Source organism: Lethenteron reissneri, chromosome 43 (genome assembly GCF_015708825.2).
Source record: "Lethenteron reissneri isolate LAM-NWPU_2019-01 chromosome 43, ASM1570882v1, whole genome shotgun sequence".
In the NCBI taxonomy this organism is placed as follows: Eukaryota; Metazoa; Chordata; class Hyperoartia; order Petromyzontiformes; family Petromyzontidae; genus Lethenteron; species Lethenteron reissneri.
Window position 1 is genome coordinate 4,707,443 of NC_083821.1, and position 17,191 is coordinate 4,724,633.

Consider the following 17,191-nt stretch of genomic DNA (forward strand, 5'->3'; position numbering starts at 1 on the left):
AGGTAACTCGAGACATCGATGACTTTTAATGGCAGTAATTATTTTTATCGATTAACTAAAAAAAAGGTGCAGGTTAGCCTTTTTGGAGAACCTCGTAATGACACAGCTTCAGTCACATTTGGCTACGCGACAAGTTCTAGTTCAGCAGGCAGTGTGGTTCGTCACCAAAACCACCCGCCCCTCCACCACCATCAGAGAAGAATACATTCCGCATGTATCCAGGTCTCTCAGATACGCGTCGTGGCTCCAGTTCAGGCTGGCAACACGCTCCGCCGCGGGTTTATTAAATTGCAGGTGACGTGCGCAGGTGCAGTAGAAGATGTTGCACCAGTGGGTGCTGGGGCTACCATCAAGACACGTTCTCGCGGGAAGCCGTAGGCGACGGTTGACAGGCCCGCCCATGTCTGGACATCTGTGAAAAAGAGCTGGTGGCAACCGCAGTCGACTGAAAAACCTGAACCGGAATCTACGGCCCACCGCCTGCCGGAACAGGAGCCGCGGCTCACCACTGGGGCGGCAGGGAAGCCGCGTCGACTCACGTGTGTTGCTGACGGTGGCAGAGGAAGGAGGAGGAGAGATGGAAGGGGTGCTGGGTGTCGACTGGTCACCGTCTTCAAGAAACCTGCGGAGGGCCACACCACGGGAGGGGGGGGGTGCGACATGGATGAGTAGCCGATCGCTTCCCGCTCATTTTCAACAGTGTGCGGTTCGAGGCACCACGGCCACCCCGGTTAATACCGTGGCGTGCGCAAACCGCAGAAGTACTACGCGCTGTCTAGTTCACGGTGGAGGTTGAATCATCCACGTGACGTTATTCGGAAAAAGGGTCGGTCACGCGCGCATGCCGGTTTCTTGCTCCGAAATTTTCGAATCCAGACTCGCAGGTGACATGAGCGGGTGATTCATTAATTACGGTCGAATAGGAATAGGATGCAGCTCAATTACGGCCACCTGTTTGCAACGGAAAGCAATGTTAATATTTTAATTGCTCACCCATCATAGGCATCATTAGCATATTTAAATAATCATCAAGATGACGGGGGCCCTTCACTTACCCATCTGTTACATGCATCCCTCCTGCCTGCGTTCACCTGTCATTAAAACAGATTCATTTTGAATGTCATTTTAACGAAACCAATTAAATGATGGCGTTAATCAGGAGCTACTGGAACCAGCGGACGATCCTGGAGTCTCGTGCAAAAAAAATCCCTCAAATTTCCTGTGACCTTGTCATTACAAAGTAAAACTCCTCCTATCTATGCTTCCTCTCATCTGCAAACCCAAACTGATCAGTGTCAACTTACATCATTCTAAGGTGGAGCACTGCCTTCCTAGGGTGTAGAATCTTCAGTGCCACGAAGACCTGAGTAGTTGTGCTGAATAGAGGCAACCCTGCCCAAGTCAAGTCCCCAGCGAAAGATGACGTAAAATGTGCTCTTTTCACCGTCCAGTACTGACCAGCGTGGTCAAGTATGGTCAACCCCCCCAACCCCCGCTATGACTCACGCACCTAAACCATGGCTCTCTGTTCTCCAGTGGCTCTGCATCCATCAGCCATGGCGTCGGTTGGTACAGTGAAGGAGCAGGTGGCGCTAAGATTTACTGGGAACGAACAGGGCGCCCTTTGGGCTTTACAATCGCTACGGACGACACACGCGGACTCTGTCTGGGGGTGAATCGAACCTGGTTGAAACTGCAAGAGGGATGGGCAGAAATAAACTGGGATGAAGTTGGACTCCATCACAGGATCGTGAGAGGTGGCGGCATCTTGGAGAGGCCTTCATCCAGCAGTGGATTGACCATGGCTGATGGCGATGAAGCTATCTTCACGCCGATTCTTCCTATTATCGGAGCTTTCACGCAGAGAAGAGCGGTGATGCAGAAGTGGTGCAATGTCTAAGAGAGAGGGCCGTTACCTATAAACATCTGGCAAGCCTGACTGCTGATGAGATGCTGAACGTCGAAACTGGTCGAGAGTTTGCTTGTATAAAACCGATGCTGTTGAAATAATTCACGGCCAGAAAGTCGTGCGGTCGATGGAACGTGTAAAAAATAAGATGTTTTTTTTTTGTGTGAATAGATAATTGTGTTCTGGAGGTGTATTGTCTCCCTTTGTGTTGGTCGGCCTACGGGCTCAGATGCCGCATTGTAAAGCATTTGTTGGGGAACAATATACGTTCAAGACCTTGGGCGCAGTGCATGCTTAGCAGCAGCGAATATCCCTCCCCCTTCCCCACAATTCACTTGCCCAGGAGCCTCATTTTTAGGTGCGATGGGCAGAAAACTAGAAAAAAAAGCAGATTGTGGCGTGAATTATTCATGAGACCTGGGGAATAAGAGAAATAAATAATATGCTGCAACATAAATAACGATTTCAGTGTATGAAGCGTACCATCAAATATGGCCTTGAGCTAACGGAGAAATGGAGGCACGGGGGTTTGGACGGAGAGTGGGGGGGGGGGGGGTCGTCAGGGGAAGGGGGAAGCTTCCCTCGTAACAGCTTTGCACTCGCAAAAAAAAAATAGCTTCATGGATCCTTGTGATTATGACCACGGGCAAGATGTATCGGTTTGAGGAAAGTTAGGAAATCTGACAGCAGCATACATCATTCCTCATTATTCAATCAACACTTATATTTATTTATAATAAAGGTGCCAAATAGTGATACCGATGAAAAGTATTCTAAATTTCATCCTTCTGCCGTTCTCCCTCCCCCATTATTTTTACAGTTGCACGCCGCCATTTCGAACGCGACGAATCGCTGAAATGTTTCAAGCGGCGTCAACTTGAGGAGCAGAAATTCACATGAGGGAGCGTGAACATGAACGGTCGCGTTCATTTTTTTTTTGACATCAGCTGAAATTGCCATCGTACATCTGGCCCGGGATGGTTCATCGCTCGAGTGGCTGCCAATCGGAGAGGTTCTGAGTTCGAGTCCTGGTTGAGGGCGATTGACTCAACCCATTATATCTGCCTGGCCAATTTTCTTTTTTTTAATACATACATCATGAGGAAGTCAACATTGGTTGTTGTATGGGTAGACTTGCCCCAACCATACAAACGTGGAATTTTCAATACTGGCTCTGCGCTGTAAACTGAAAATGAGCAGCCTCTCAATGATCATTTGGGTAGAAACTCACCCCTAACTCACGATGCCATGATGACATTTAGCATCATATATACATCACGGATATAGCTACGCAGGTTTAACAGCCTGGCTGGCTTTTAAGCGGTGGGTCTAAATCATGCAAATCGTGATCATTTCAATCTAGAGGAGCGGAAACGCGGTGTGTTGTTGTTGTTGTCGTGCTGGCGGTGTTCATCACGGTGTTGTTTGCCATTTGCATCGGCGGGTCCTGCTGCGCGTACCTGGTGCAGTGAGCGCACATGAGCAGAGTGGGTCGCGTCCTATTCCCGTCGCCCGCGCGAGTTCCCCCTCTGTGCAGAGCCGCGTGGGTGAAGCCCCTTGCGAGCCATTCGTCCAGGCCACCTGCAGCAGGCCGGGGAAAGGTGAACGCTGCGCCTCTTTATCTGCACCAACAGGACGCACTTCTCCATCCCTGCATGAGGATCGTTCGTGGCGTGTCAGTCAAACGGGAAGTGTTTACGTTCGAGAGCCTGAAGAAGGAGGTCGATTTGGCGACCAACAAATATTTAATTAGACGTTGTTTTTTTTCTCTCTCCGTGTCCGTTGTGTTTGCGATAATTTATTATCGAGCTGAGACCATCGACTCACTGCAGTTGAGAGAGCGGTTTAGTCGCAGGCGGCCGCCCAGATTCAAATCCAGGAGGATCTCAGCAGTGCGTGCCACCCAGTGCTCCGAAGCGCCGAGCCACCCCGGTAAGCATGCAAACGTTGGGTGAAAGTTAGCATGCGATTGGAACCATTGGGCCCACGTTGGCCGAACGTTGGGGCAATGTTGGTCCACGTTTACTGGGACCTGGCCACTTATCTGCAATCCTTATGTGATCCACGAACCCAACCTCTGAAATGCTAGGTTATAGGGAGTGCACCACAACTGCCTGGACAAATGCAGATGTCAAGTGACACAATGGAGCGCTGGTGTTGAAACAGAGACCTGAAAAATGCGACGAAAGATGTTGAAATAAAAGCATGCAAAGTGCTTTGAGCATGGTAAAGAACATGATGGATCATTTCAAACAGAAAACATGGAATTTCACGGCTTGTGTTGCAAAGAATATTTCTCATACCCGAGGCTCTCAAATGACTCAAAAGCCACCCCTTTTAAACATCCGCAAAACAGTCCACTTCAAAATCACTCTACTCCCACACGCAGCAACAGTCAGTCAGCCACGCTCAGTGAGTCTACGTGTCAAGGCTGCGCTTTGCACATTGCGAGCTAAACTATAAAAAAAATATTTTTAATTCTACCAGATAAGGCCCACTGAACTATAGAGCTCGTGTTCAGAAGCGACCTGGCCACAAATGATAGCTCAAAAAGTGGCTTATGATGTGGAAAGGTATAACGGCCAAAATCGGAAGAAAAAAAACGAAGGACCCGGAGAAAAATCCACGCGACCACAGAGAGAACATCCAAACTCCGAATATACAGACGGCAGGGTCGAGATCGAACCCACGTCCTCCTGTATACCAGGTGAGCTAGTTAACACCTCGCCACCGTGGTATCCCACATTTAATTTCTTGAGCTACATTTGCGAGCACGAATTCCACGCCTGCCAGGCAGCACTCATGCATTCCGCATTTCAACGCCAATGTAAAGAGGACAGAGGCGCGGCCCTGCAATCGCTCGCTTGCATCACTGCCGGGTCGAAGGGGCCTCCACTAGAGGGAGCTCTGGACAGGCGCTCTACAGAGAGTGATTTTAGCCACTTCTTCCACGCTGGTCCGACGTCTTGGAAGACATGACAGTAACCCACACTTTACTCCATCGGACTGTGGCCGACGTCAAAATTAAATATCTCATACAGGACCCTACCATCGAACCTCCTGGGTTTCATCCTTCCACGCCGCCAATGATCGACCACCAACCGAATCGGGACCGGGCCACGTGGCCGATGCGGCCACCTGATGCACAGACGGCGCCATTAAAGATTCGGCAGGCCTGCGAGTGGTGGGTCAACAAATACCAAACCATTGACCGCCGCATCGTAAACACTGCGCAGCCTTCTTTAACGGAGGAACGGACGAGATCCACCCTGCTTCTGAACAGACAATTGATTGGATAACAAATCTAAAATTACACCTTGAATCTGCTGCTATTAATCCACGCGAAGGAAGACGACTCTATCGTACGCAGCCTGCCGATCGGCAAACTGCGGTGTGCCCGCGTGTACTGCTGGGTCGATAGGCGCCGTGGGGGGATTTAAGAAACTTGCCCCACGTTGTCTCAGCTGCTAAGCCGGGAGGTCAAATCGAACCGGCGACCTCTGGATCGCAAGGCGGCATCCCACACGCTTCCGTGTTATTTGTCAGCAATGAGTTTCAGCAACATTAACAGAGACCTCTCTAAAGCCTCATAGGATGTACAGTGGCAAGTGCTGTCAGTGAGTACCAATTGAGGCCAGCAACACGCGCGCCTACGCTCCCTTTGTCTCCCCCAGTGCCGATGCGGACCACACTACAAAAGGAATTAAAATGTAGGCTTTGTTCACCTACGGAGAGGCTCAGGCGAAATTCAGGTTACAATTGTCATTGCTATCATGCACGCTGGAAACATTGGCCATTATATATATTTTTTTCCTTTTAAAGCCACAGCATTATTGACGGCCGCGTTCCGTTTTTTTTTGCTCTGTTGTGCTTGCGCACCACTGCCAAAGCGGCATAACCGAATAATGAGATGTTTAAAATGCACAATCGTAGTAATACTGCAGGGCGTGAACTGTTCCTCTATAATGTTCAAACCACAAGCATCCATGGCGGAACAATCTCGAACGGCTTAATAACCTCGATAGCCACATAGAACGTTGCTAATTTCACCCCGCCATGCGAAAGATGGGAATAAGCATCCAAATGCACCCGCGTGTCGCCCCAGCGTTTCCTGCGATTGAAGAGCATTGCTTGCTCTGAGTTTCATTGTCCCCCCCCCCCACCACCCCTCCCACATCCCCTCTCTGACGTGATCCGGTTGGTACCGCGAGACGTTCGCCGTAGCGTCCGACGATCCGCTCCGCGTTCCTCGGAGATTTCCAGCAGGAAGCCGAGTGAAACGTCGGACAAACTAAAACGAAACTTTTTTTTCTTCCCAGGTAAGGCCCGCTGAGCTGTGTAGCTCTGTCGCGTGGACATTTATAGCAGCAGCCAAAAACAAATCATGCCGCACGACAACGTGCGGTCCAACCACCGACAACACGTCGGCGGAGAGCGGTCGCAAGTGAAAGTCGGAAAAAAATTGAGAAAATAATGAAACGCGTCGTGTTTTTTTTCTCACTCTCTATTTTTTTTTTTACCGCTGAGCCACTTTTTACCCGCGTCTATCAAAGCTGTCACCGCCGTCCTGCGTGTGCTACGCGTCAACGTCTCTGACACCACCGAAGGGGACCACGTCCGGAGGCGCTGTTGCTCGTGCCGCTGGGACGCAATTGCAGTGGAGGCGAGCGGTAACCCTCCTGAAAGAGCACAGCGCCTATCCCAGGGACGACTGACAGAGAGACGGCTGTGGCGGAAATACCCGAACTTACATCTCCGTGACATTAACAAGGGGAGGGGAGGGGGGGGGAACAAAGCAACCCAAACAATGTATAATGAGCAAACGTAACAAATTAAAGAGAGAAAAAAAATGATGAGGAATGGCAATTAACTTGAGGTGGCTCACTCTTTGGTTATTTCGCGAAAGTCACGTAGAAATAAAAGAAAATTAAGCTTCAAATCAAGTTTGAGGTTGCTCGTTGGTCTCTGGAGGGTGGTGCCATTGTTGGAGCACTGAGCCACGAGTACTTTGATCACAGGTTTCTTCATAGGCGACCTCCTGCTGTTTGAACATTGATAGCCCTATGGTTAGACTAGTCCCTGCCATCCGATTGTGGAATTTCAACAACTGGGCGAGGTTGGCTCCAAGCAGGAGATGAGTGCCCACTGCACGTTTGTTCGAGCGGTAAACCACTTTGGCTTTTCTACGTCGATAAATCTGCGATTAAAACCGGGTTCTCCATTGTTGCCAGTTGATGTGCTCAGCCTGGTCACCAATGGCTGCACAGAAATCCCATTATATCCCAGAGGTTATTTAACTCAATTCACCGTAGCCCAGCGCTGAGGATTCGACGATTATAAAAGTGAGTTGACTGACAATGAACCACTCTTAACGGAGCATGAAAGAGCGCTGCCTAGCGTTGGGTGATAAATGCTCATCGCAGTGACTGCCGAAGTAGTTCTACGTTGTCGACCTTAGCTGGGCAGTGGTTGTGGCTCTGCACGTGAACTGCCTGTAATCCAGCACTCGGGAGGTGGCAGCGAGGGTTAGTGGATCACCAAACACAAATGTTGTGAAATGCCCTTCCTGTGGGCGTCGAGGAGGAGGCATTCCCTGGATCGCCAAGAGGCAGTACAGCAAGTGGACTAAACGCTGTCTGTGAGAGTGTTTTCCCTCCCCATCGCGAAAGGAGTGGGTTTTCTCCGGGCGCTCCGGTTTTCTCCCGCGTGGTATGAACACTTATTAATTGGCTGAAAACCAATTAAAATAAACAAAAAATTGTACAGGATAACAGAGTCCTAGGACCCAGCGTGGCTTTCCTGGTTAAATAAAGCAAATTATTATAATTGGACGTGCTTTTTACTTTGTTGACTTATTCAAAGATGAGCTTTATTTATTTAAGCATCTATCATATTCTCCGGATCATGAGATGCACTGTTTTTTTCCCTGTTTTATAAAGTAAATACTGGGAGTGCATCTTATAATCCGGTCGGTGTGTGTGTGTGTGTGAGAGAGAGAAATCCGATGAACAAAACGTTATTGACACCAGGCACATATTTTGGGTTGCGGCTTACTTTCAAGAACATCTTACACTTCTGGGAATACGGTGACTCTGATGATGTTGTCGAGATTCAAATGAAAATACATAAAAGTGAACTCTAGGAACAAATTAATAAAAAAAACAGGCCACCATGGTGTCGACGCGTTGTTTGGCCGCCTTCTCACCTTCTGACCCTGGAGCATCATGGGAAATGTTATGGAGCAAAGGACTGTGGGTGGGTAGTGCCGCCCCCTTTGAGAGCGTGATGGCAAGAGTCTTCGTGTTGAGCACCTGTTTTTCACGCCCTTGTCTCCATCTGCAAGCAAAGCCACTTGAGACAACCCAAGGCAGAATGCAACATCTCTCTTGAACTCAACAAAGTTTACACCACGACATCTGGCAATCCAAGTGGAGATGCTTAACAAGCATGACTCTTCTAATGAGGCTCATTAATTGAAAGCCAATGCAAATTTCCCCCTGCTCAAATAAATGCTGCCAGAAGACATCACACCACGAGGCTTATACGCTGATGCACAATAAAAGAAAATTTTATTTAATGTGGAAAGATTACTTTTAAAGTCGAAATAAATAGCATTCCAGTGAAGCGCCTGACTGATATCTTGTTAAGATATCAGTCAGGCGCTTCACTGCTCATACATATACTGGGTCAGCACTCATCTCCATCGCTAGCCTCATGCAAGTGGTGGAAATTCCTCATTCCCATGGCGAAGGCCAGCCCTCCGTGGGTAGCCACCGTTTAAACAAGGTGGCACTCACCGCATCGATGCTGAAAGGATGACAGGAGAAGTCATCCGCCAAACCAGAATATGAATCTCGAACCTTCTGATTGTGAATCATGAACTCTGACCACCAGTTCAAAGTGTCTCTTTGGAAGCATTGTTCAGGATTTTGTTTCTATTTACCATTAGTCCAAATATGAATTCATGGCAAGCACTCAGGGTTGCAAATGCGAACAAAGATTGTATTAAGGGTTTCATCTCTGGACCACAAACATGTATCATGGCGCGTTCATCCTGGTAGCTATATATGGTTGGATTTTGTTAAAGAAGGGTAGTATAGTATATTTTAGAGAAAATTTAGTTTTCAATAGGAAACAAAAAATATGATGTAAAATCAACAGGTAAATAAACATATGGTGTGTCTATAACAGACATGGTATGCATGCTAAGATTGCTGCCTCTGGTGGAGACTTCCCGTGGTGGACACTGCCCAGAGTGGATACTGGTGGCATTTGGCATACCACGTGATAGCGAACTAACCACCTTTTGCTCGTGGGCTATAACAAATCCACTTCTCTGTGTTATTCAATGGCAGGACTTTTGGATATTGCTTCATTCCATTATGCATGGTATGTGATGCCATCTGCATCCAAACGTACAAGCACAGCTTGCCATTATAAGCGCTCATTATTTTAAGTCCAGGTGTAGGGAAGGGCTTGTATTTATTCATGCATCAACCACATTTTGTGAAAATCATTCGTGAGATTTTGTGGCGAGATTTCTCATCTTGATCATCATCAACTGAAAGGTGCTCAGACTTTATTTACGAACGCGCATCCGAACTCTCCATTGCTCACGACGAGACAAATCACACCGAGTGTTTTGGCCACTTTGGCAAAGATAGGAATGTGTGTCCTTATGCATCAATGCACCTGCAATGGACAATAAGTCTGGTTCAGATATAGAATAGAGAGGAAATAAAATAAATGTCTAAAAAAAAAAATACTTTCCCACTGATAGATTGGCCCAAGCAGAAACAATGTTATTCCACAGCATTTGTTAAAGCAAGCAAACTCCCGACCGGGTTTGACCTTCAGGGTCTCATCAAGCAGAGTGAGCCCCGTTAAAGAACTGCTGTTGAGTTGCCTAATATAGCAACGATCGCTTCACAATAACACCAGTTCCCCTCCGGTAGTTATATATTCATTGGCCATGATCCTCTACGACGGCTCACAATGCGAGCCAGAGACGATTATTTTCAGAGAGCCCAGGGACAGGCACGTGTGTCTCCATGCAACATATGCATTGCAGAGGGAGCTTCGGATTAACATATCTGCCGAGAGACTGTACCTCCTCTGGCATAATACCCAGTAGGGCTGTGCCGAGGCATCTGCTTCCCTCTGCATTCTGGTCTCGAAGGAAGACTGCTCACTCCTGAGCATGGGGCACCATGACAACAATAATTTCAACTTGTAATGCACCACAAGGTTTTTCGCTCGCTGTCAAAGGCAGAGGACGACCCAGAGACACAAGTACACCGCAGACGAGCGGGGGAAAAGCCAACAGCCAGCGAGTGAGCCAGTGCCGAATTCCACCCTCGCCAAGCTCCGAGGTCCTCTATATATTCACGTGTTTGTGTTTAGCTGTGCCCGGTGTCAATTGAGTTGTACAAATGTTGTCACACACACACACGTACCGGATTAGAAGACGCACCCACAACCATTGCTTTAAACTACAATGGGAGGGAGGGGCGTCTTATAATCAACGCGGCTGCACCGACCAATGTTGGTATATCCCCGTGACCGAAACGTCTGTGGACCGGTAGGGCCTTCAGCCAGGAGTATATTTAGAACTGCTTTTTGCATTTTGTTTCTTGTCCTTCTCCCAAACGCTCGAACCAGCACGGTTGGCTACGTAGGGTGCGAAAGAAGTTCAGCGTACGCAGGTACATACATTATCGGCCAATCGAGGAGTGCGGGAGAAAACCGGAGCACCCCAAGAAAATGCATGCATATGTGGGGGGGGGGGGGGGGTGGGGAATATTCATGCCATCTCATACAAATGGAACAGATGGATATTGCTGTACCGCCTTCTCCTGGCGAGCCGGGGCATGGCACCTCATCGATGCCCCAACGGGAAGGGAATTTCGCAACATTTGCATGCGATTCACCTACTCTCGCTTGCCTCCACAGCGTGGAGGATTGCAGGCCACGTAAGCCACCCCCACCCCCTCCCTGCACTCCTCGGCTACAGAAGCTATCGCCACCACTGTGGCTGTCTACCAAAGCACTCGCCTGGCTCAAGCCCGCTTCGCCACGTTGGCGGAATGTTAACTACCTTGCCTGGTATAGAAGAGGTAGTGGGTTCGATCCCGAGCCTGACGCCTGTGTCATTTGGGGTTTACGTGTCCTCCCCGTCGTCATGTGGATTTTTCTCCAGGTCTTCCGGTTTTTCCCTCCACATTTAGGATCAACATCTCGCGTTTAGACTATTTGGCTGCGATACATTTTCAGGTGATGGTAAGCCACTTCGTTGAGCTATCATTTGTGGCCAGGTCGCTTCTGAAAAAGAGCCAGAATAGCTGTTAATCCTGCATAATGCGCGGGCATAATGACTTTAAACCTCTCGCCAAACCTCCTACGCATTTCACAAGTAGTACTAATCGCATATCGGCATTTCCCATAAAAATGCTAAATTCCTCTTGATATGCAAATTCTTTTGTCAAGGCGCTCTTCGCCCCTCCATCCCAGTTTAAATAGTCGCTCCAAGCCTGGGGCTTGTCTTTCAGACTCTGTCTCCTCGACAGACCTGTTCTCCACCTGAGGACAGCTGCTTGCGTTGTGGCCGAAACGTCGTGAGAATTATTTTATTATGTTTTATTTTTATTATTTTATTATTTCCATTCTACGTGACTTTACCGAAAGAACCAAGAAGAATAGCTCAGTGGTTAATAAAAAAAAATAGTACGGTATATTTTGAACGTATGCTCTGTGGCTTCACCAGTTACAGATGCCACCGATGTTCTAGTTCTTAATGAGCCTCAGGTGTCAAAGTCTTTGCTCTTCCTTGTCTGCCCAAACACCTCATCGTCAGTACTGTCGAGAAAACGTCCAACAAATAAAATTACTCCAAAATATGGCATTGCATTGTGCCGCGGCAGCCTCTCGCGAATTTGCAGGCATCACTCACCCAGTCTGCAGCCTGGTGGTGTCATTGTTGGAGTCATGACCTCCATCTCCTCCTCCTCCTCCTGGATCGACAACGAAGTGGCTCTTCCGTGTCTCGCATGATCGCGCAGGAGCCACCGCGGAGCGCAGGGGACTTCCAGATTTTACCGCTTCCTTCCGTGGAAATAAATAAAACTTTTCATTAAAATTGTCTTTATTTATTAGTTGCTTCCTCACCCCCCTCCCTGATATTTCCAGCAGTGCGCGCGCGTTTTACATGCAGATAACTCGCAAAGTGTCAAGGATTTAAAATTGCACAGATAACGGAAATTTCAAGCTTGGGATTTTTTTCGGGGCACAGCCTTTCAAGGCATTGGTTAAATTGTGCATAATCTGAATTCGCGTTTATTTCTCAAATTAAAACACGGTTTAACTTAAAAAACAAAGAAGAGAAGCCGATTATATTTTCTAAAATACCATCACTAAATGCTTTTTTTGTAGGATTCTGATACGCTTTGTTGACGAGGACACGCATTGCTTTAATTGAAGAACTTGATGTGGGGAAAGTCCATTACGTAGCATCAAATCATTCATAAAACGGAGATGGGTGGTAGGGGGGGGGCTGTGTATCTCTTGAATGCATTTATCCCGGGACCACATCTTTATTTTATTTTTTTACAAAAGTGATGTCCCAATGAACAATGGTAAAAAGAAAACATAAAGAATTCCGAGATTGTTTTTGTTGTTTCGTATTTCTGTACAGCACACATGAAGTCTGGACAATCTGACCCCGGGTGCTTTCAGCCAGTCGCCAAAATATTTGTCCAGTCGGGCAATTTCACTCAGATCGAGCAACCGATAATAGGCATTTATGTTTACACGGCGGCGGCCACTCGGCAAAGGGCAAAATTGGAGGCGTGTGTGCTCGCGGTATCGGGGATGTTAATCGGCCTCTCCCAAGAGCGAGAGGGGGAATAACAGCGGCATGCGGTTGATGTGGTGGGCCCTACCTCGTCGGAGCCACCGACGTTTGAAGGATACGCAGCTGGATCCAGGTCCCCCAGCACCATCGCTCCGTCCTCGGCGCCACCGTATGGCAGGGCCCAACCTGGCAGGAGAGGCACCGCCGGTTGCCGAACGAATATATTCTAAGGTCGCACTCATTACACACGAAGTGCTTGCCGCAAATGAATCCTTGCTGATGTCGTGGAAGAGCAAAAAGCATCGCGCGAACTCCGGTAGTCATCCTCTCGGCGGCTTTTGGATGGCCATTGAACAAAGACGGGGGTCACAAGCATCGCGCGCTTTCAGATGCACTTCTGCGGCCGTCTGGAACGCTCTTTGCTTCTAATATTAGGAAGCCACTGGAGTTGTGCGCTTTTAAATTTAGATAAAAAAACTAATTTCTTTGGAACTGCTTTTTGTGTTTAGTTTGCAAGCACGGTTGGCTACGTACGGTACGAAATAATTTCAACGTATATCGGTGTTCTTTCTTGCTGCTTAAGTCGGATTTAAGGTGAAGGTGAAGTGGCTTAAGGGTGAGGTCCTGGCCTCGTATATCTGGGTGTCAGCCTCCTGTGATTAGACCAGGGTTTTCGTGCGTTGGGAGAAGAATGTTTGTGATTGACTGCACATACACAACAACAACAATGTTCATGCCGCGTTTACACGTGTGTGGATTTATTGTCCTTCCCCCGCACCTCCGATCAGCAAGATTGTCTACGTACGGTGCGAAAGAAGTTCAACATACGTATACGTACACCCATGATGAGGTTGCACGCGTAAATGTCCTGTGTGGTGTGTGCGAGCCTGCGTTGCCCTTTCCTCAGAAGGCCTCTTACCTGGTGGACCACACCTGGACACCTCCAGCTTGGCCTGCAGGTGATTGATCAGCCACGGGATTGGCTGATGGGGCATCTCCAACAACAGCATGGAAAGCATCTCCTTGTGAAGGCGAAAACGGAGCACAGCAATCAGAGTACTAATGTTACGATCGCACAGAGTATTATCGCGGACCCACCAATGTAATTACTGTTTTATTTTTATTAATTTTTATTAATTTTAATTTCATTTTTTACCTACGTGACTTTACCGAACAAACTAAGAGTATGAATCCTTGCAGTCACGAAAGCTTCAAATCTAGAATGTAATTACCGTATTCGCCGGATTATGACACAGTTCTCGGGAAGTAACATGCACCCCGTCAATTATATTTTGGATGTGTAAAGCGCCTTTCGCCGAGGCGCTTGACAATGCTGACCGACTGCGGTACAAAATGGCCAAATAATGGAAGGGTGGGTGCGGTAGTACGGCCATTTAGCAATCGGGTTTGGAAGAGGAATGAAGATTTCGCAGCAGGGGAAGGAGGCGATGGCGCATGGGGTTGAAGGAGGAATCGGTGGAGCGTGACATAGTGGATGAGGCTGATAGAAGGGGTTGCGTGAAAGAGTTTTACAAATCTTGTCACACACACACACGTGCCGGATTATTTGGGCCCGTCCATAAATGACGTCACGCACCTAGGGGGGGGGGGGGGGGTCAGACATTTGTGACGATGTGTGATGTGGGGGGGGTTGAGAAATGTGACGTCACGTCAAAATGCGTAACTTTAAATAAATATAGACAACACGTTCTACTTAATTCATTAGACTTTTTAATAAATGTTTTCTCCTACAGCATCAGAGTGCAGCGCCACATTAAATACGCACTACAATGACAACAGTTTAAAGCGATTTGAAGCATGTTTTATTTATTTGGGGGGGGGGGGCAGAGCTTTGTGACATCATATTTGAGGGGGGTCTGACTCTTTGTGACGCCGTGTGACGATGGTGGGGGGGGGTCAAAAATCGTCCAAAATCGCGTGACGTCATTTATGGTCGGCCCCTTAGACGCACCCTCGACGGTTGCTTTAAAATTCCCGGGCAGTGCGTCTTATAATCCGGATAATACGATATTACAACTGTTTCCTGTGCAATCCTCGTCACCGACGCGGCCGAACTGACTAAAATTAGGGAAGTATGACGATCAAAGTACAGTATACCCCCCTACCCCCCCATGCCCGAAATGGCTGTGAGCCTGGAGGGTCTTCATCCAGGAGTGGACTTACAAATGGGATGTGGCCTAATAATAATAACATTACATTATTATTGCATACATGTCAACCCCTTAACAGTGCCTTCTTATTACAGACCAATTCAGACCTTCTTGGTCACCCCGTGTCCCTATAAATCTCCACGTGCATCCTACAAAGTCCCATCACGCGGGAGAAACACAAACAAATAGGCAACACACAATTGTTTTGCCCGTACTGAAACGGCTGTACGCAGTGTATGGACCTGAAAAAACTCAATGTCCCTGTACAACAATACGGGTTAAACCGTACGGGTTGACAAGGTCTGGGCATTGTCCTTAACGCAACGAGTAACGATTCACGGACTCGATGATCACGTACGGAGAGCAACTAACACCGCAGCATTGTCATCCCAGGTAAGTGGACTCACCTTGAACAGGTGATGGACCCGGTGTGACTCCATGTACGCCTGCACGTTCACTTGAGCCATTGGTGGTGGCAACCTTCACTCGCCAGCAAGCGGCGTCTTGTCTTCTCTGCCAATTACAGTTTCCGTAATCGGCCCTCCTTTGTTTACAGCCAAATCGCAATTTGCCGTCACACCTGTGGCAGGTACGTTACAATGAAGAATAACACGACTTTCACTTCTGCTCGAGACTCGAACGATGGGACGCTACGTTCGGGTGATGTTAGCAAGCCACTGGATGTTGTGTGTATGTGTAAGATGTGTGTGTGTGTCCTGTGATTTTAGCAAGTCACGTTAAGGTGTGTGTGTGAGATGCATGTGTGTGTGAGATGTGTGTGTCTGATGTGTGTTGTGTGTGGCCTGCGATGTTAGAAAGTCACGTTAAGGTGTGTGTGTGTGAGATGTGTGTGTGATGTGTGTGTGAGATGTGTGTGTGTGTGAGATGTGTGTGTGTGATGTGTGTGTGAGATGTGTGTGTGTGTGTGAGATGTGTGTGTGTGATGTGTGTGTGTGAGATGTGTGTGTGTGTGAGATGCGTGTGTGTGTGAGATGTGTGATGTGTGTTGTGTGTGCTCTGCGATGTTAGAAAGCCACGTTAAGGTGTGTATGTGTGAGATGTGTGTGTGTGATGTGTGTGTGTGAGATGTGTGTGTGTGTTGTGTGCCCTGTGATGTTAGAAAGCCACGCCTAGGTGTGTGTGAGATGTGTGTGTGGTGTGTATGTGAGATGTGTGTGTGTGAGATGTGTGTGTGTCCTGTGATTTTAGCAAGTCACGTTAAGGTGTGTGTGTAAGAAATGTGTGTGTGTGTGATGTGTGTTGTGTGTCCTGTGATGTTAGAAAGCCACGCTAAGGTGTGTGTGTGTGAGATGTGTGTGTGATGTGTGTGAGTGTGAGATGTGTGTGAGATGTGTGTGTGTGAGATGTGTGTGTGAGGTGTGTTGTGTGATGTTAGAACGCAACATAAAGGAGTGTGTATGTGTGTGTAAGATGTACGCTGTGGGTGTTGTGTCCTGTGATGAGGGCGTACGTAAGCTGGCCTCAAGTTGACTTCCACGCATCACCAAAGCAACCGAACACACACCCGTCAGCAATATCCATCCCACCATGATCTTGTGCAACAGCGTCACCTTGCGGATGTTTGTCTCTGTGTCTCCCGGAAATGTGACGTGAGAAAAACCTGAAACAGTTTTGGATTTGGTGGTGATGCTGCTGCTGCTACGTTGGCAAGCGATGCACAAGTATAATTAACGACAATTGCCCTTCTTCATAGCACATGCATACACTTTTTTAAAGGACATTTTTTTCTTTCAAATGTAATTCTTATCAGGCCCTAGAGCAGGGGTGGGGAACCTTTTTCTGCCAAGGGCCATTTGGATATTTAAAACATCATTCGCGGGCCATACAAAATTATCAACTTAAAAATTAGCCCGTTATATTAGGTCAAACATTTAATTAACTCGCCCCTAATGCGATGGCTGGAAATGCTTCTCTTTGGTGAGGCGCGTGTGATATTAGCTGGTATTGATGATGTTGCTACTCGCAACTGCTTTTCCAGGTTAGCTCCTAGATTGATTGAATTTCGAGTCCAGCCTGCGGTTGCCTTGGCAAGGGCCACACCAAATGATTTCGCGGGGCCTTGTACGGCCCGCGGGCCAGACGTTTTCCACCCCTGCCCTAGAGTGTAAATCAATGCAGTCTCTAACTCGTGCTGTCCATTCTGTCTCTCTGTCATCTGTAATTATGTGATATTAAGAAGGGCCATTGCCTAAACAGCATACCTGTCAACCCCTTATCAGTGCCCTACGTTATTACACACCA

At 47.9% G+C, this 17,191-nt stretch overlaps 1 protein-coding gene across 1 annotated transcript in view; it reads right to left on the reverse strand.

Moving 5' to 3' along the window:
• LOC133353266 (mucin-2-like) overlaps nt 1–16,388 on the reverse strand; it is a 59,494-nt gene extending 43,106 nt beyond the window's left edge. Inside the window, exons 1-7 of the mRNA XM_061569368.1 lie at nt 15,337–16,388; nt 13,678–13,780; nt 12,847–12,944; nt 11,859–12,010; nt 8,115–8,245; nt 3,370–3,490; nt 540–622 (exon numbers count right to left, since the gene is read on the reverse strand). Of these exons, the coding sequence (XP_061425352.1) occupies nt 540–622; nt 3,370–3,490; nt 8,115–8,245; nt 11,859–12,010; nt 12,847–12,944; nt 13,678–13,780; nt 15,337–15,396 (748 nt within the window). The 5' untranslated portion in view covers nt 15,397–16,388. The remainder of the gene's footprint in view (nt 1–539; nt 623–3,369; nt 3,491–8,114; nt 8,246–11,858; nt 12,011–12,846; nt 12,945–13,677; nt 13,781–15,336) is intronic.
• Between the last annotated feature and the right edge of the window lie 803 nt (nt 16,389–17,191).